This window comes from Phascolarctos cinereus, unplaced genomic scaffold, assembly GCF_003287225.1.
Source record: "Phascolarctos cinereus isolate Bilbo 61053 unplaced genomic scaffold, phaCin_HiC Scaffold_1;HRSCAF=81, whole genome shotgun sequence".
Classification (NCBI taxonomy): Eukaryota; Metazoa; Chordata; class Mammalia; order Diprotodontia; family Phascolarctidae; genus Phascolarctos; species Phascolarctos cinereus.
Genome location: NW_027555514.1, coordinates 220453928 through 220473365, shown reverse-complemented (window position 1 = coordinate 220473365; position 19438 = coordinate 220453928). Strand labels below are relative to the sequence as shown.

The 19438-nt window shown below is 45.2% G+C and overlaps 1 protein-coding gene across 1 annotated transcript; it reads left to right on the top strand.

Annotated features, from left to right (window-relative positions):
• Window positions 1-5837: 5837 nt before the first annotated feature.
• NACA (nascent polypeptide associated complex subunit alpha) lies at window positions 5838-17849 on the top strand. Its single transcript, XM_020990075.1, has 8 exons — window positions 5838-5945; window positions 6464-6535; window positions 14977-15062; window positions 15984-16061; window positions 16382-16528; window positions 16697-16825; window positions 17264-17386; window positions 17727-17849. The coding sequence occupies exons 2-8, from the start codon at window positions 6466-6468 to the stop codon at window positions 17739-17741; spliced, it is 648 nt and encodes a 215-aa protein (XP_020845734.1). The 5' UTR covers window positions 5838-5945; window positions 6464-6465; the 3' UTR covers window positions 17742-17849.
• Window positions 17850-19438: the final 1589 nt, after the last annotated feature.

Here is a 19438-nt window from a genome sequence, read left to right as displayed (position 1 = left end):
CTCTTGAAAACAAATGTGAATTTTTGTTGGTTCATGGTTTTCATAAGTTCCAAAAATGGGCAATACTGCCCCCTGGGGGGCACTAGAATGATCCAAGGGGGGCAGTAGTAGCCTTGGGTGCAATTAGGAGGCATTGAATAAAAATAAGGGTTAACCTAACCTCACCCCAGGGGGGTGCTGAGTAATTATTTTTTAAAAGGTAGCAGTAGGGCAAATAAGTTTGGGACCCTCTGGTTTAGATTACACACAAGGGGGCAGAGCCAAGGTGGCAGAGTAAAGGCAGGGACTCACCTGAGCTCTCCCAAATTCCCCTCCAAACAACTTTAAAATGATGCCTCACAACAAATTCTGGAGCAGCAGAACCAGCAAAAAGACAAGGTGAAACAATGTGCCAGCACAAGACAACTTAGAAGGTTGACAGGAAAGGTCTGTCTCACTGCGGGGAGAGTAGAGTGCAGTCCTGCTGGACTACAAGCCAGCTACGGGCCTGGAGGTGATTGAATGGGCGGTGATAACATCCAGAGCTCTCAGCCCTTAGACAGTAAGGGGGTGGGGCAACTAGTCAGAAGGGGATTACAGGGGACCCTTTGCTGGCGCTAGGTGCAAGACTCTGCTGCATTGCCCATACACTGGCACAGGTACTGTCCCAGGTCAAAAAGGAACACTAGTACACTAGAGCTCAAAGCCACAAGGGAACAGGGACACTGGTTAGAGTTCCAGAGTAGAAAAGAATGCTTCAGGTCATTCATAGACCATAGCACAAGCCAGGAGAGCAGTGAGTACACCTCTCCTTAGATCATATCACTTGGGAAGAATTTAGAATTTACAGACTCCCAGAACTAGCTCTGAAAACAGCAGCACAAAAAACCTGAAGCTTGGGACACTGCCCCCCTTCTACCCCAGGAGCAAAGACCAACTTTAACATAAAGTTGGGAGTCAAGAAACAGGCTGGAAAAATGAGCAACAAAAAAAGAACATGACCATAGGAAGTTATTATGGTGACAGGGAAGATCAAAACACAAATTCAGAAGAGGACAACAATATCAAAATGACTATATGCAAAGCTTCAAAGAAAAATGTAAATTGGTTTCAGCCCTCTTTCCCCCCCCAAAAAAAAAGATTTACTAGAGGAAGAACTCAAAAAGTATTTTAAAAATAAAATAAGAGAGGTAGAGGAAATACTGGAAAAAGAAATGACAGTGATGCAAAAGAATCATGAAAAAAGACTCAACAACTTGGAGAAAAGATGTACAAAAAAAATCACTGAAAAAAACCCAACTTCTTAAAAAGTAGAATTGGTCAAATGGAAAAGGATGTACAAAAGCTCACTGAAGAAAATAATTCCTTAAAAATTAGACTGCACACAAAAATAAATACTGATGAATATAAAACTACATGAAGATTTCTAACTAGGATTAAACATCCTTGAGAGGTATATTAGTCTCTTTTCCATAGAATGATCTTTTTTCCCCCTCTAAATTGAGGACAAATTTTCATTTTTCTAATAAATAAAATACAAAATAGCCTTAGTTAATATAAAAGCATGTTGCTAATGTAATAAAAATATGGACAGGGGAAGTCTTCACATGCTTGGGATAGCTACCCCCTCACTCACCAACAGGTTTGAGACTTGTCAGTTACCCTCAACCTGGTTTAGCACAGGCTGAGACAGTTTACCAATGTGTGGCCACTATGCATGTTACAGCTTCTTGGAGCCACAGGTGAGAATTGGGTGAATCAGGTAAACACCAAATGTGGATGAGCAGCCCTGAAAAGATTTTAGCAAGGTTCACACCACAAGTGCTTGTCCTCCTGACCACCACTGTTTATAAGTACAAAACATATAACAAGTATTATTTTTATTTCATTTTCTTGAATTCAAAATAATTCAAACTATGGAAACCCTTTCTGGGCTCTGGATAACTTGTGGTTTATGGACTATTAGGAGTACTGGCTCTTTTCCCTCCAATTTCAGATCACTCTGTGTTAACTAAAACAAACTTAATTTCCCTGGGTCTTTATTTCCTTACCTGAAGAATGGGGGCAGTATTCTATACTATTTCGAGGGTCTATATTTTCATTGATGTGGGCAGCCCTCTAGGAGACCATATGATGTCTAAGATCTCTTCCATTTCAAAATGAGATAACTCATCTTCCTGTGGATTAGTCTACTTCATGAATAAATAAATCATTAATCCCAAATTAGTTACCATTACTCTAGTTTAGGGTCTATCTTACATTGCTGGCATATGCTCAGAGAAAGTAAACTGGAATCTGGCACAGTGGAAAGAGCCATGGATTTGGAATCAGAAGTCTTGGATTATTTTTTTCATCTCAGCTGCTTGCAGACTGTGACCATGACCAAAAATTACTTAACGTCCCTGAGCCTCTGATAGAATGAGACTAATACTTAAACTACTTCACAGGTGGTTATGAAAAGTGATTTGCAATTTCATTTAAAAGCTGTCTATTCCTATCCTTTGAAGACATATTATTGGGGAATGGCTCTTGTTCTTATGAGAAAGCAGATTCAGTTGAGTAGTGAGATTAAAAGTTACCTTGCAATGTCACAGGCCCTAGGAACACAAAGTCACTTTAATGAGACTGTAATTGATCAAAAGGTATTTGTCTAACCATTCACACTGCAAAAACAAAGAGAATGCAAAATACTGCGCATTAACTGGATTACAGCATACAGATGGATAGGTGTAATAGGAGCAACATGTACTTGGGACCCATGGCAGTAAAAATGGAAGGTCACATAGATTAGTCTTTTTCCCAAAAAGACAATGAAACTGTCCTCAAGACTTAATTAGGGGGTAGCTAGGCAGTAGATAGAGCTCTAGCCTCAGGTCCAGGAGGACCTGAGTTCAAATCCGGCCTCAGACACTTGAAACTTACTAGCTGTGTGACCCTAGGCAAGTCACTTAACCCCAATTGCCCCCCCCACACACACACACACGACTTAATTGGCCCAGGGCACTAGGGCTCTAAGGTGCTAGATGTAGCTTCCTGGTTATTTCATTCTAATCCTGGCCCAAGTCAGGCCTGGCTTCAAACAAGCAGAGTGGGTGTGTTTGGAGAAGGGGAGTGGGAGGAGATACTTGTTGCTTTCAATACCAAGAGAAGGAATACCCACATTTACAGAGGATTCATTTATTCAATAAACATTTAGCAATCATGATATGGTTTAACATCTCACTAAGAAAGTACTGGGTATAATACAAAGGTAGAAACAGTCCCTGCCACCTATCAGGGTAAGATTATCCACATATTTGTTGTTTTTTTCCCAGTAATACAAATTTATATATAAAAAAGAATTATGACTTGTTTCCTTAACATTTGAGGCCTCTATAGCAAACAAGAGCATCAAAAATTGTGGCTAATGGGTGGTATAGTGGATTTGAAGTTAGGAAGGCTGAGTTCAAATCTTGCCTCAGATTCTTACTAGCTGTGTGACCCTAGGGCAAGTAATTTTATCTCTCAATCTCCTCATCTATAAAGGGATAATAAAGTTTTGCAAAACCTTAAAGTCACATAATGCTACCTAGCAAATATGCCACTGGAACATAATACTCAATCATTAAGAAGCATTACAGGGTGGAGACTGCCATCCTTCTAGGTTAAGGAAGAAAGAATATTGTTTCTGTCCATCAAGGGAGATAGGGTCAAGACTGGCCTTCCCTACAATATTTACTGTTTCCAAAAGCCAAGGGGAAGTGAGAGAGTACGAGGGACTGCAGTGGGCAGAAAATCTGCTTATTTGAAGAGGAGTAGTTTTTGGCAGCCTTATCAAAGAGCTACCCTCTTATACTCACAAGCCACGCTACCAGTATCCTTGCTAACTGGATTAACTATAAATTTATGTAATCTCAACTGGGTCCTCACTGTGTGAAGTAATCCTTTCAAACTTCCCTAATTGACTCACTATCCTATTCACCACAGAGGCTTTTCCAAACTCTCATCCCTTCTTCAGATCTTCCAGAACTCTGCCTCTCCCCTCATATTTCACTGAAAAAGAAATTGCTCCCTCCTCCCCTGTTCCTCATGTCATATCACTCAAATTCTTGGTGTCACTATCTCCTCCCTCATCCCTGTCTCACAGGAAGAGGGAGCCTTTCTGCTTGCCAGGACAAGCCCCTTTGATCCCATTCCATCCTGTCTTCTCTAGCAGATGACTCCTTCTGTCATTGCATGCCACTCTCACCTTGGCTTCTTCCCTCCTGCCTACAAACACATCCATAACATGTCCATATCTCCCTCATCGTCAAAAAACCCTCACTTGATCTATCCATGACTGTCAACCACCATTCTCTAGCTTTCTTCCCTCTGGGAACTAAATTCCTTGTTAAGGCTGTCTATGGTCAGTGCCTCCACTTCCTTTCCTCTCGTTCTATTATCTACTTCCAACCTTTCTAACTCATCATTCAACTGAAACTGCTCTCTTCCAAGGTACTAACAATGTCTTAGTTGTCCAATCTAATGGTCTTTTCTCAATCCCCATCCTTATTGACCTTTTTGCAGCCTTTAATAATGTGGACCACTCTTTTCTACTTGATAAGTTCTCTCTAGGTTTTCATGATGCTACTTCGTACCAGTTCTCCTATCTATCTGACTGCTCCTCGGTCTCCTTCATCCTGGTCATACCTTCTAACTGTGGGTGTGTCCCTCAAGGCTTGGCCCCTATTTTTTCCTCCCTCTGTATTATTTAACTTGGTGATCTTATCAGCTTCTATGGATTTAATTATCTCTATGTTGATGATTTTCAAATCTAGTTCTTTAGCACTAACCTGTCTTCACAGTCTCACATCTCCAATTGCCCATGAGATATCTTGAAGTGGATGTCCAGTAAACATCTCAAACTCAACATGTCCGAAGCTGAACTTCTCTTTTTTCCCAACTTTTTTCCCTTTTAAACTTCCCTATTATGGGCAAGGGCACCACCAGGCTGGAAACCTAGGAATCATCCTCAACTCCTCACTATCTCTAACCCCCTCTATCCAATCTGTTACCAAGGACTGCTGATTTCACCTTTGCCACATCTCTCCTTTTCTGACACTGCTACCACTTTCCAGCAGGCTCTCATCACCTTACTCCAGTACTATTGCAATAGCCTGCTAGTGGGTTTGCCTGCCTCAAGGTTCTCCCTACTCCAATCCATCCTCCATTCAGACAGTAAAGTGATTTTCCTAAAGTGCAGGATTGATGATGTCACACACACATACACCCCCTACTCCAGTGTACTCCAGTGGCTTCCTATTGTCTCCAAAAGCAAACACAAAATGTTCTGTTTCTGTATTCAAAGCCCTTCACGACCTAGACCCCTCATTCCTTTCCAGTTTTATTATATCTTACACCACCCTCCACCTTCCCATCCCCATACACACCCCTTCTATTCTATGGCTGTTCTTTGATTAAGAAACTCCATCTCCCAGACTCCTGACACTTTCTCTGGCTGTCCCCGACGCCTGCAGCGCTCTCCCTCCCCTACTCGGACAACTGATCTCCCTGGCTTCCTGCAAGTCCCAGCTAAAATCCCACCTTCCACAGGAACCTTCCCCAATCCCTCTTAATTCCAATGCTTTCCTTGTTAAGTCCAATTTTTTTTAAGTGTGACTTATTTGTACATAGTTGTGTTTGCATGTTGCCGCCACCATTAGACTGCGAGGGCCTGTCTATGACCCCTCCTTCTATATCACCAAGGCTTAGCACAGCGCCCGGTACATGGCAGGCGCTTAATAAATATGCATGGACCAAGAACAGAATGACAGCCCCAGCTAGAAGCCACTCCCTGGTCAGGCGCTTCCCCGGCTAGACGCTTCTGAACCGGAAGCGCACGCGCTTGCCCCGCCCCTTCTCACGCTTAGCTTCCGCCGCAGCAGGGGCCGGTCACGCTCACTCCAGATCTCTTTCTGCAGCCATCTTGGATCCGTGTTCCTCTCACAGTAAGTGCCGCCTCTCCCGCCGCTCTCTATCCGCCGCCATCCGCTTCCCTCGAGAGCCAGGCTTCCCCCTCTGCCACTGGGAACGGAGCTAAGGAGAACCGGGAGCCCGGCGGAGTCCCTCGGGACGCGGGGGACTGCGGGAGGGAGGCTAGCCCGAGGCTCCCAGACGAAATGGGGTCTGCAAGGCCTTCGTCCGGCTAGGGGGGGCGGGAGGGGGAGAAGAGGCTTCAGAGCGAGAGCCGTCCCCGCCCCCACCCCCCACGGCGTGTGCAGCTCGGCCGTTGAGGCGCCGTGGGAGCAGGGGGCTGGCGGCCGGGCGGGTCACGGAGCAGCCGCGGACCTGTGGGTCGGCCCCCGAGACGTTGATGGGAGTCGCGGCTTGCCCCCGATCCTCGCGGGCCGCTTTGGGGCCCGGACCTCGCGCTCGGTCGGTACTGGCCCCGAGTGGGACTCGGCGGACAGCGGGGGCAGCCGAGGGAGGGGTTCTCTGGTAATTCGAGGTCTCCTCTCCCCCCCAGAAATGCCTGGCGAAGCGACAGAAACCGTCCCAGCCACAGAGCAAGAGTTGCCACAGCCCCAGGCTGAGACAGGTAGGTCCACCCGGTGGGTTCACTATAAGGTTGATTGACTGAACAGTCTTAGGGGGTCAAGTGGCAAAGAGGGGGCGGTGCGGGTGGAGGGAGCAACACGGCTGTCTGATGTAGCCTGACTTTTTGACAGATCTAGTTGATGGAGTGAGGGTAGTTTCTTGAGCATCACTTTTATTAAAGTTCTCAGTTCCCCCGATGGGACTATTTTTGTGGGTTACCTCTGTTTCCGAAAAAGGAGCTGTTGTGACTCCTCCCCCACAAGGATATTGAGCAGGTTCCAGAGATTCTCCCCCTGCTGGAAGTGGCCGACACACAGACTGGCTGAAGAGACCCGGAGCTCGGGTGAAGCTCCAGCCAGGAAGTTGCATCAAGGTTTTAGATGTCATTTGGCATTGTGCCTTCCGTCACATGTCTGGATTAGATGCTCACAAATGGTGAGAGAGCCCTAGTGGGCCTTGGAATTCTCCCCTGGGATGAGGTGTGCTGGGATTAGTGCTGTGAATCGGTTTTAATTGTGTTGCAGCAACATTTTCTGCAGGTGTTACCTAATGAAACTTTGGGACCTGATATCTAATGAGCCCGATAAAGTTGCTTTTTTCTTTACTTTTCAGTCTGTAAAGACAGGTGAGGTGCTGTATGGGAGGTGAAGGCTAAAGAAATTGGAATGAGTGGTTTGTGATTAGGCTGAGTGAAGTTCATCCTGCTTCTCATGCCTGCAACTTATTATCTCTACTTCAGATTCTTCGATTTACAACGAGCCTTTATTTTTTGGTTAAAAAATGGTCATATGGTACTCTAGCCAATAGTGTCTTACACAATGAGCTCTTTGGGGGTATGGTAAAGTTCTCCCTCTCCTCCAGTTTGACTTTTAGCAGCTGAAGGGATTAAATGCAGCTGCCACTATGCCATGGAAGAAAAGCAGGGTTCTTGGTTGGAACAGGACAGGGAAGGCTTGTGAAAAGTTAAAGTGATTTCAGTGTTTCTCAGAAGAATCAATCTAATACAATTTTCTACTGGCCTTTAAATATCACTATAGAAGCATATGATGGAGTCCAAGGCACTTCTGAAATCTGAGTGTTCCTCAAATTTTTAGTTACTCTGACTCCCATTCATTGAGAGAGAAAACTGGCTTCTAGTTTTCTTGCCCATGGCCAGGATTTTCTATCCCAGTTGTTATTGTTCTTGACAAGCCTTAATTCTAACGTGAAGAGACTTGAGTTGGAACAATAGGTTTTCAGTGTTGAGGGGTGCCAGTGATTTGTGGGCTGTGACTTTGTATGACTAAACAGTGTAGGCGCAATCACTGAAGTGAATAACACAAGTATCCAGAGACAGTATTACTGGTCGGATTTCAAGCTAAAGCAGGAGTTGGGGCATTTTCTTGTTTTGGGTTTCTGTCTTGCATTCCTATTGGACATGCACATATCTCAATTATAAGCCTGTAAGCTTTGAACTACAAGTTTTCCAGAGAGGACTAGTTGAAACCTTCTGTTTTTGTATAGAAACTTTTGGGTTGAGTTGAATATACGTATGTGGGGTAAACTGATTATCACTTGTTAATCCAGTTTTATACTTCCCTGTGAATACTCGTGCTAGTCCAATATTCAGAGGAACCCCTTGACTGAGCCTTACTTTGTCCCTGATGTTAACCTTCCTTTCCTCATTTCAAGGCTGGAGAGCTTCAAATGATTATTTAGGGGATACACAGTTCCCTTTCCACTCTAAATCTTGTGCGCCCTCACTCCCACCCCTTTTCTGTATCCTATCCTAGTTCCAAACTGAAGTCTGTCTGGTTGGACAAGTTGAGCCAAAGCTATATGACAGCCTACACCCTTATGACTAAGATTAAACCCCTTTAAAGTCTGATTAATCTTCATACCTCTGAAGAGCTAACATTGCCAAATGAAGGCATATATCTTTTTTTTTTCCTCCTTCCCAGCACATTTGCCTCTTAAGTACAGAATCCTAGAGATGGAAGAGGGCCATAAAGGATTATATAGTCCACCTTTTTTGTGTTCTGCAAAGGAAGATATTGGCCAAAAAAAACCTGGTTATTTTTCCAGGATCATATGGTACCAGTCAATTAGAACCCTAGGCTCCCATTCCAGTGTTCTTTCAGTAGTGCCACACTCCTCTGCATTGAATTGAGAGTAGAGAGGATTTTAAACTTCCTGTTTTGCTGACTCAAAGGGATCTGCCTTGTGGTGGGTCAGAGTGTGGTTCTGATCTGATGATGTCCTTGGATTTATACTGAATTGTTTCTTGCTCATTCTTCATGTCAACATCAAGTAGCAGGTACATGAACATGATTTTGTTAGTTTGTGATCCTTGGGTAGGCAGTATGAAAGAATGTGCTGGTAGGAAAGGGGGCTTTTTTTGTGCAAGGGCCCTTAGAAGTGGGAAATAGAGGGCATCCGGAACTGTAGGGTCCCAACATGCCCATACTTTGTAAAACCACTTTTCAGGTGCTCTTCCTTCCCCTGAGACTTAATATTTCTGTTGTAGGAACTTGACAAAATCCTTATGGGAAACTGTTGTGGTGCTTTATTTTTGGAGAAAGTTAGTTGGTGATATGTGTTGCTCCCTTCTAAATGAGCTTTCATGTGATGTGACTTTCATATTCAAGTAAAACAAAAAGTATTTTCTGTGAGGCATGTTTCACTGAATGGGATTGGATAACTCACCTTTGTTTTTTCCTTTCCCTTCCCTCTTTTATTCTCTCTTCCTTCCAGCTATGCCCCCTGTGTCTTTTAGCGCTGCTTTGGCACAGCCTGGACCTGTTCCTCCCCTCCCCCCTCCTCCCCTCTCTTCTTTCTCTACCATTCCCCAGCACCTTTGTCCACCAAGTACACCTGACCCACCCTCCCCATTCTCTGTTCCTTCTGTAGCACCCTTCTCCCAAGCATCCCTTTTGGCAACCCTGCCTCTAGGGGCTGGTCCTCCCCAAGCTGCAGACACTTATACTTTGCCACCATCTTCCCCTATGGCTACACCGGCCTTTCTCCCAGATCTTATAGGACCTCCCATCTCCCCAGCTGCCCTAGCTCTGGCTTCACCCTATGATTTCCCCAGCTCTGAAAGGTGCCCCTTCCTCTTCAGCTCCTTTGTCTCTGGTGGCCCTGGCCCCCTCCTCTGCTCAAAAGAGCCTGGATGCTTCACCCAGTCCAGTGAACCCAACTACACCTGGGGCAATCACATCTCTGCTGACTCCTACTAATCCTACATCTCCAATCCCAAAAGTGGCTTCCACTTCTGCCACAGTTACCCCTCAGGAATCTGCTGACTTGAAAGGCACTTCCACCCCTCCAGATGTAGTCACTGCTCTCCCACTACATCTTGGAACTCCTCTAGCTTCTGAGTCAAACACCATTCTCCAGACAGCCCCTGCCTTACCTGTTTCAATCCAGACTGCTCCTATGGCCCCCCCTTCTCCAATAACCATGGCTCCAAAAGCCCCCTCTGCTGCCTTCACTCCTCTTTTAGACCCTCCTCTCTCACATGCCAAACATATTGTTTCTCCCAGCTCTGGAGCTGCAGCTCAAATAGGCTCTGATAATTTCTCAAAACCTAAAAGCCCTGCTCCAATCACCATTCCTCTAGGTATTTCTTCCCAAGGGTCTTCAACCTCCTCTACAACCCTAGGATCCCCTATAGCTTTATTTCCAAAAGACCCTCTAGTTTCTCCTGTAGTGTCCAGTTCACCTATAGGGAGTCCATTTTCCTTATTGATACCACCTGTTCAGAAAGATACCTCTGACATAAGCATAGCCCCTAAATTGTCTTCTGGACCATCTGTTGCCACTTCTCTGCCACTTCCCCCTACTTACCCTTTGTCTCCACCTGTTCTATCTTTAGGACCCAAAGCTCCTCCCCTTGGGAGTCCATCCCTAAAAGGAACCCCTACTCCAGTTGTAGCAACCACCCAAGTTGCCATACTGGCTCCCCCTACTGTAACTGCTACTGTACCCATTTCCCTTGAGGGAGGCAGCTGTCCACTGGGTAGCCCTTTTATTCCTTCTGATTCAGCAGACTCCAAGTCCAAGAAGGATCATGCTGTTCCCCCCACAGCCTTACCCCTGTCCCCTATAGTTCCCAAGGATCCTTCTGTTGTCCAGGTTTCGGCCCCTTCTCTTAAGACCCCTCTCTCTCCACCTCTGAAAGATCTCAGAGATTCCCAGGTTGTCCCTGTGTCTCCTCTTGGAGTCTCTACTCCAATCCAAACAGATTCTCCAACCAAGAAGATACCTATTACCCTACCTTTGGACCATGTGGCTCCCGAAAATCCCTCAGCTTGTTCTTTGAAGTCCTCACCAGGTTCTCCATCTCCGGAAACCACCCCAGCAAAAAAAGATCTTATGGGATCCCCTCTTCCTGCTACAGTCCCCTCTCTGACAGTATTAACTTCTCCAACCGCAAATGCAGGCAATTCTACTCTAGAGGTCTCTAGCACTCCAAAAGTCCCAAAAGCCAAAATAGATCTTTCTACTCCCTCTCCTTCAGCCTCTCCTCTTGTAGTCCCTGATAGCCCCCCCAGCTCTGTTAGTCTAGCCCTCAAAGGCTGCCCCACCACCCCAGCTGTATTCCCCTCTCCTCAGGGGCTCCTTTTCTCTTCAGCTCAGATGGACTCCTCAACAAAGAAAAATCCTGCTACTCCACTCACTCTTTCCCCTGTAGCTCCCAAAGAAACCACCAGTACTCCAGCTGCAACTCTCTCCCCTTTGGAGTTTGCTCTCTCTTCTGCATCTCCTAAAGGCCATATGGCTAGAGAGGGTCCTGTGTCTCCTGAAAGTCCCCATATTTCCTCAACTGTAGCTATTTCTCCTTTGGGGGCTTCTGTCACTCCCCAAATTCCAGAGGTGCTCCCAGATAAGGCAAGTTCTGCAACAGTCCCTGCTTCCTTAACTCTAGCTTCTTTTACTCCCCAAAGTGCACCAGTTCCATCTGTTTTGCCCGACACTATAACTCCGTCCCCCAAAGAGACTTCTGATTCCCCAGGAGTAGCCACCTCTCCTTTAGAGGCCACTGTCATTCCTAACAGATCCCCCCTTGCCTTTGATCTGGCCTCAGCCACTCCATCTCCTAAAGGGTCACCTACATCCCCACTTGTGACTCTCCCCCACAAAGGGGGCCCTACTCCACCATCTCCCAAAAGGGCCTCCACTACTTTGCCAGCTCTGCCTCCTTCAGCCCCTAAAGACGTCCCCACTACTCCAGCTGTGCTTTCTCCAACCCCCAAAGGAGCCCCTACTGCTCCAACAGCTGCAGCTCCAGCTCCGCTTTCCCTCAACAGGGCCCCCACTACCCCACCAGCTGCAATGCCACCGTCCCCCAAAAAAGCCCTCACTCCACCAGCAATGTCTCCAGCCCCCAAAGAGGTCCCATCTGCAATGCCTCCAGCCCCCAAAGAAGTCCCCACTACCCTACCAGCTGCAATGCCACCATCCCCCAAAAAAGCCCTTACTTCACCAACTATGCCTCCAGCCCCAAAGAGGTCCCAGCTGCAATGTCTCCCGCCCCCAAAGAAGTCCCCACTGTTATGTCAGCTGCAGCTCCACCATCCCCCAAAGAGGCCCTCACTACACCAGCTATGCCTCCAGCCCCCAAAGAGGTCCCTGTTCCACCAGCTGTGCCTTCTCCATCCTCCAAAGAGGCCCCCACTACTCCATCAGTTGTTCCTTCATCTCCCAAAGGGGCCTCCACTTCGGCTATAACTACCTCTCCTTTGGAGGTCACTGTCTCTCCTCAAGTTCCTAAAGGACCCCCAGCCAAGAAGGACTCTACTACTTCTCTGTCCCCCAAAGTCCCTTCTGATTCTTCTCCTTTAGAGGCCATTGTATCTCCTCAGTCTCCTAAAGGGCCCCCAGCCAAGAAGGGCTCTGCTACTTCCCCTGCAGCAGCTAAAGGTGCCCCCACTCCCCCAGCTGCTACTTCTCTGTCCCCCAAAGTCACTTCTGATTCTTCACCTTTGGAAGCCACTGTGTCTCCTCAGTCTCCTAAAGGGCCCCCAGCCAAGAAGGGCTCTGCTACTTCTGCAGCTGCTGCTTCTCTGTCTCCCAAAGTCACTTCTGATTCTTCACCTTTGGAGGCCACTGTTTCTCCTCAGTCTCCTAAAGGGCCCCCAGCCAAGAAGGGCTCTGCTACTACTTCTGCAGCAGCTAAAGGTCCCCCTGCTCCCCCAGCTGCTACTTCTCTGTCCCCCAAAGTCCCTTCTGATTCCTCACCTTTGGAGGCCACTGTCTCTCCTCAGTCTCCTAAAGGGCCCCCAGCCAAGAAGGTCTCTGCTACTTCTGCAGCAGCAGCTAAAGGTGCCCCCACTCCCCCAGCTGCTACTTCTCCATCCCCTAAAGGGGTAGCTGTCTCTCCTCAAACTTCTAAAAGGTCCCTACCCAAAAAGGGTTCTGCTGGTCCACCTGACTTAGCTCACAAAGAGGCTCCTGCTTTGTCAGATAGAACTCCACCTCCCAAATCAACTTCTTCCACAGTATTGACTGTAACCCATAAAGGGACCACTAATCACACTTCTGAAGTGGTCTCACCTTTGGAAGCCAGTGTCTCTCAAGCTCCTAAAGGGCCCCCAAACAAGAAGGGTTCTTCTGCCCATACAGCTCCCAAGAGTACACCTATTGTCCCAACTCCAAAAGGCCCGTCAGCCAAGAAGGGTCATGCTACTTCACCCCTTAGGACTCCTATTTCCCCAGCAGCTTCCCCTGCTGTCTCAACTAAGATTGGTACTGCAGGAGCCCCTCTAGGCCAAAAAGGTGCTCCCCAGGCTTCTGAAGGTCTGCTTATTACTGAAAAGGAGGAAGGGCCTGCTTCCTCTTCAAAGGATCTCACATTGCCTACTCCTGCCCCATCCTCTCCCTCAGTAGCTGCTGCCCCTGAATCCAACCTTATCAAGGCTGAGTCAGCTTCTCTGTCTCCCACTCCCATCCCACCAGTTTCTTTGCTTCTTGTTCCCTCCCCAGTCCCTCCTCCTTTGCTCCCTAAACAGCAGCCTCTTCTGCCGTCCTCACCTGGGCTGGTGCCTGAAGCACCCTGTAAGCCCCAAGCCCCAGCTGATGAGGACGAGCTGCCGCCTCTGATCCCCCCGGAACCACCCTCAGGGGGAGTGCCTTTCCAGCCGGTCCTGGTGGACATGCCCACCCCCAAACCTACTGGGGTCCCTGCCCCAATCCCTCCTGCCAAGCAGCCTGTTTTGAAGAACAACAAGGGTATTCGCCTTGGTTTGCTGTGTGCATGGTGTGTCGCCCGCACCCTTCTCAGGGCCACCCACCAATACTAACCTTAGGATTCTCCACTCTCCCCTGTCCTTGCTTGTGTTTGAACATAGATCATAGAATGGTATTTTAAAGTGCAAAGACTTTGGGGAAATGGTGTGGGTTCTTGGTTTTCATCACCTCGGACTTGCCCCATGCAACTTCATGTGGTATGGTCACTAAACTAGACTCTTGAGTCTCCCATCAACTCCTTTCCCTGCCTACCTAGTCTGACTTTGAAAACCAAGACCCACTGCACTGTCATTTGCTTTAATCTCTACCCATATCACTAACCATGTCCCTGGGCCTAGAATCGTATGATAGAGTTTGGGGTCTCTAGGTGCCTTGATTTTCTTTCCTGTCACATTAAGATTTGTCAAATGACTTAAGGCCCAGGGACTCTTATAAATCTATATTAGAAATAGGACTTTATGTCTGTATTATCTTTCCCTCTGTGAGATGGTACAGCAGATTTGCTCTTCAGTGGTTTTTAATCATGCTTACCTTTTAGTTGGAAAAATTTTAAACTTTAAAATATTAGTGAAGGTGTTGCTAATCAGGCTGTAATTTGGCATTGCTGGGAAATTTTAATTAATCAAGTACAAACTTCTAGGGGAAAGCTGTTTTAAAGTTGTCAAACTCCTGTACCAGCTATTTATGGCTCCTTGCCTATTTGAAGAGAGGGAGGAAATGCCCTGCCTGGCTTGTGCGCTCGCAACTCCCCCCTCCCCCTACTTTATAGCTAGACTAAATTTGCTTCACATGTGTCACTTGGTCACTGGTTATATCTTGCTTGCAAAACTTGTTCCAGGATAGTTGGAGGGGTGTGGTGAGGTTGGAGTTGAACAAACCAACATAAAGTGGGCTTTGCTAAAAAGTGAGGAATCTAAAACGGTGGAAAGCAATCATTGGTTGCATCTCTCATATTGCCTTCATCTTTGGGGTTGCATCCTTTATGTATAAAATTGTGTGTGCACACCCTCAGTAACCATTATGTTGGGACTGGCCTAGCTGTCTTCCTAGAAATCCTCTCATTTGGAGTCAGCTTCTAACAAAAGAAACAGCATGATATGCTTGTCTATGGGGTATGGTAAGTGGCTTCTGCTACCTCCACCCCCTACCTCCTCTTCAGGTACCTTCTTCAAAATAACTATTAGAAAATAAAGATTTTTTTTGTCTTCACAGGGTCTGGAACAGAATCTGACAGTGATGAATCAGTACCAGAGCTTGAGGAACAGGATTCTACACAGGCAACCACGCAACAGGCCCAGGTAAGCACATTTCACTTAAAAGTTCTGTCTTGGTAGTGATCAAAGGTCACATGGTCAGTGTTGGAGGGGTTATGGAAAGATGGGGCAGCACAATATAGTGTTGGTGAAGCTGTGAAATGGTACTGCCATTTGGGAAACCAGTTTGAAATGATGGAAATCAAATGACTAAAATGTCCATGCCCTTTGAACAAGAAACTCTAGTACTGAGCTTGTATACCATGGAAGGAAAAAGTCCCCATAAACTCCAGAATATTTATAACAGCACTTTTTTTGTGATACCTAAGAATTGGAGTCATAGTAGGTGCCCATTGGCCAGGGAATGGCTAAATCAATTGTGGTACATAAGTATAATGGAATGCTAAATGATGTATGTGATGAATACAGAAAAGTGTGGCAAAATCTATATGAACTAAAGCAGAGCCAAGAAGCCAACATACACATTAATCACAGCAAAATAAATTCAAAGAACAACTACACACCAAAAAAATCAAAAGTAAATAATGAAATTATAAAGATCATGCAGGACTTGAATGAAGAGATTTGAGAGGACAACCCCCCAACTCACTCCATCATAGGGGTGGGAGGTCCATGGGTGTTACACAGTGAACATCTTTTATATCAGTCAGTTGTGCTGGCTTTTTTTCCTCTCCAAAAAAATGCTACTTTTCTTATGGCGTAGCTCTCTGGGATTGGAGGGCTACATAGGATACTATTGTGATGTAAGAAACTGAAAATATCAATAAAAACTTAATTTAGGGGGGAAAAAATTCCCTCTTGGAAGAAAAGGGTCATTGTAGAATTAATCTCAGAGAGCTCTGTTGGAAAAGGAGACTGAGAAAACACTGACCATCCGTGAGGGGGGGATATGTGCCTGCTAGGACTCTGGTGGAGTTGACTTAAATCTTACTTTTCTTTCACCAGCTGGCAGCAGCTGCTGAGATCGATGAGGAACCAGTCAGTAAAGCAAAACAGAGTCGAAGTGAAAAGAAAGCACGAAAGGTATGAAGGAGCCAAAAGGAAGGGAATAAGGGCTTTTTTGAAATGATTTTGGAGAATGATATTAGCAAAGCTGATGTGGGGTATTTCTCTTCTCCGTCTCTAACATTCTAACATTAAAAACAATTAGCCTCTTGTAGAGCAGAGGTAACCAAAGAATCCAGAGATCCTGGCAGACCTTTCCTTCTCAGCAGTTAGCAAGGTCTTTTGAGCTGAGGAGGTGGGTTTTATCTTGGATATTAGGTTTCTCATATGTGTCACACCCAAAGCTCCTTTTTTGAGCTGGGAATTTTGGTTTCCATTTATTTCCTCTCACTTTGCAGGCTATGTCCAAACTGGGACTTCGACAAGTGACAGGGGTTACTAGAGTCACCATCCGGAAATCTAAGAACATCCTGTTTGTCATCACAAAGCCAGATGTCTACAAGAGCCCAGCCTCAGATACCTATATAGTCTTTGGGGAAGCCAAGGTGAGCTGGGCTCCATGACTGAGCCAGAGGTTTTGAAGTTGTTCTCTCCTATGGCACCAGAATTATGGGGTTGGGCAAGCAATCTAGAGCTGGCACTTGGGCTTGTCTAGGATCCCCTGGCTGATCTAGACTGATAATCTTCTCAGCCTATGTTTTCTCATTTTGCAGATTGAGGATCTCTCTCAGCAGGCACAGCTAGCTGCTGCTGAAAAATTCAAAGTACAGGGTGAAGCTGTTTCAAACATCCAGGAAAATACACAGACTCCAACTGTACAAGAAGAAAGTGAAGAGGAGGAGGTATAACTGGGGAGGGGGGAAGAACAGTGTTTTTGTAATGATTACTTGATAAGCTGCTTTGTCCTAAGTGGTGGTGATGATTCTCAGAAGTCCTTTCCCAGTGTCACAGCTCATAGAGCCTGACAGGCCCTTTAACCTCTCTGGGCCTCAGTTTCTTTATTTGTAAAATGGAGGGGGAAGATGGGGGGGATGGGGACGAGATGACCTCTAAAGTCCCTTCTTGTTCTCCATGTGTGATATTTTTTAGCCTTAATTATTCTCAAATTATGTGAAGAGCTGGTATCATTTGGCATTACTGACAGCTTACTATTCCAGTTAACTAATATTAACTGCTAGTGAGGAGCTTGGTATTGGATCTGTCTGGTAGCCCAGAAGTTTCTTGAACCAGGTTCTGTCTTGCCCATGGTTATAGTCTTAAGTTTTCTTTCTCATCCCCAGGTTGACGAAACAGGTGTGGAAGTTAAAGACATAGAATTGGTCATGTCCCAAGCAAATGTATCCAGAGCAAAGGCTGTCCGAGCACTAAAGAACAACAGTAATGATATTGTAAATGCTATTATGGTAAGTGTTGATGTCCTTTCTCTTTCCCTCTGCTCTGATTCTTAGTGAAGGTTTCACTTAGAAATTCTACCATTAACCTTAATAAAGTGGAGTTTTGAGATGTTTTGAACTACTTAGTAACCTTTATATGGTTTTGGATCCTCTTAGTATCCTTAAAAGCAGAGCAGTCCATCTGGGGAGCACCCAACCCCGACTTTGCTTTTTAGACTTTACCCTTGATCTCTTCATCAGGGAGGCATTCATCCTCAAGCCCATTATTTTCTGTTAGTGTCTAGTCCCTGTTGATGGCAGTTTTCAGAATTATCCATCCCTTCCTCTGATTGTCATTTTTCTTTTGCAGGAATTAACGATGTAACAATCTGGAGAAAAAGACTTTTTCAGTGTTTCAGAGAAGATTAAATGCAACCTGATTTGAAATTTGTACTGTTTCTATCAATAAAGTTGTGGCTTCTTGTTGGATGAACCCAGTAGCTGCTTGTTCTGCGCGTACCCCCCAAGAGTGTGGAGACTTCAGAAGCCTAAGACACAGATTACTTTAGTACCAGTATTTTGAATCGGCCCCAGTTGGAGAAATGCAGGCTTCAGTTTGTTTGTTCATATTGTAGGCCCTCCCGCTTTCTGTAAGACACCTGGAATGTTTGGCTTTCTTTTCTTGCAGTGAACACATCTTCCTACTAGACATGTTTTTTCCTCTCCAACTCAAATTTTTCCCCCACTTCTTTGATCCTAGTTAAATAGCCTACCAGCAAGCCTTGAAGCATCATTTGGGGGGGGTAAATGGCCTTCATTTAATTCATAGTCTTAAAAGACCTTATAAACTATGCTCTGTTTTCTGTCTTGTGAACAATTCTTTGGTGGTCTCATCCTCTGAGGACCAAGGGCTTTATTGCTGTTGTGGTGAAGGGAAGGGGCCAGTACAGTAAAGGTAAAGTGATCTTTAGAACATAATAATTAAACAGTAATCACTTATTAAAAGCAAATAACTGAATCAAATGCAATTGAATACAATCCAATGTTTTATAAATTAACTGAGGAAGAACTCCCAATTTGACAACAGCTGTTAGGAAGACTGGAAAGCAGTTTTTCAGAAATTGGATTTTAAACTACTCCTTTAAAAAGCTAAAAATGGAAATGAAGCCTGAATTTTAAAGGTCCTGCCACCATTAAAAAAATTAGAACCATAATAGTTATCTTTTAAAGAAACTATGGCTAGGAAAAATACCTTAACCACAAAAACAATAGTGGCAGTATGGATAAAACAGATAATTTTGTTTACATGAATTATAAAATCTCTCTTGCATGAACAAAATCAATGAAAAGATAGTCAGGGAAGCTGTCACTGGGGGGAAATAATTTTGTATCACATCTCTTAAATGATCTGATGACCCAAATAATACAAGTAGCTAAGAGCAAGAATCATCAAGTTCTCAAGAGAATTGGAAACCCAAACAGTATGAAAGCCTCCTAATAACTTACTAATAAAAAATGGAAATCAAAATGTGAGATTGCATAACTGGTAAATCCAGCGATGTCAAATGATGGGGTTAGTCAAGCCTCAGGTTTGTGATGATAAGACTATTGGGGGAGCTGTGATCCGTTTGAGCCATTGGGGCCCGGGGGGGGGGGGGGGGGGACGGACACAATTAAAATACTCAGACCCTGCTAGAGATAGGCCACAAGGAGGTAAAAGACATGAACAAAGGCCCAATATATATAAAATGTTATAGTGGCAGTGAACTAGAAATAAGATGTCCATCGTTTAGGGAATGGTTAAACAATAGTGTGTAAAGTAATGGAATATTCATCCAACGTTAAATAATGATCAGTATGAAGAATTTAGACAGCACAGAGGCATCAATTAGTGCAAAATGAAGTAAGCATAACCGGGAAGACCATATGCAAAAGATGGCCAAGTCTGACCCTGGAGAAGAGGTAAGGAAAAGAATCTCCCCTTATTGTAAAGGTGAGGGACTACTGATATTTAATGTGTTGTAGTGTGTTAATTTGATTTTACTGAACTTAAGTTTTTATTGATCTTAAAACATTTCCACA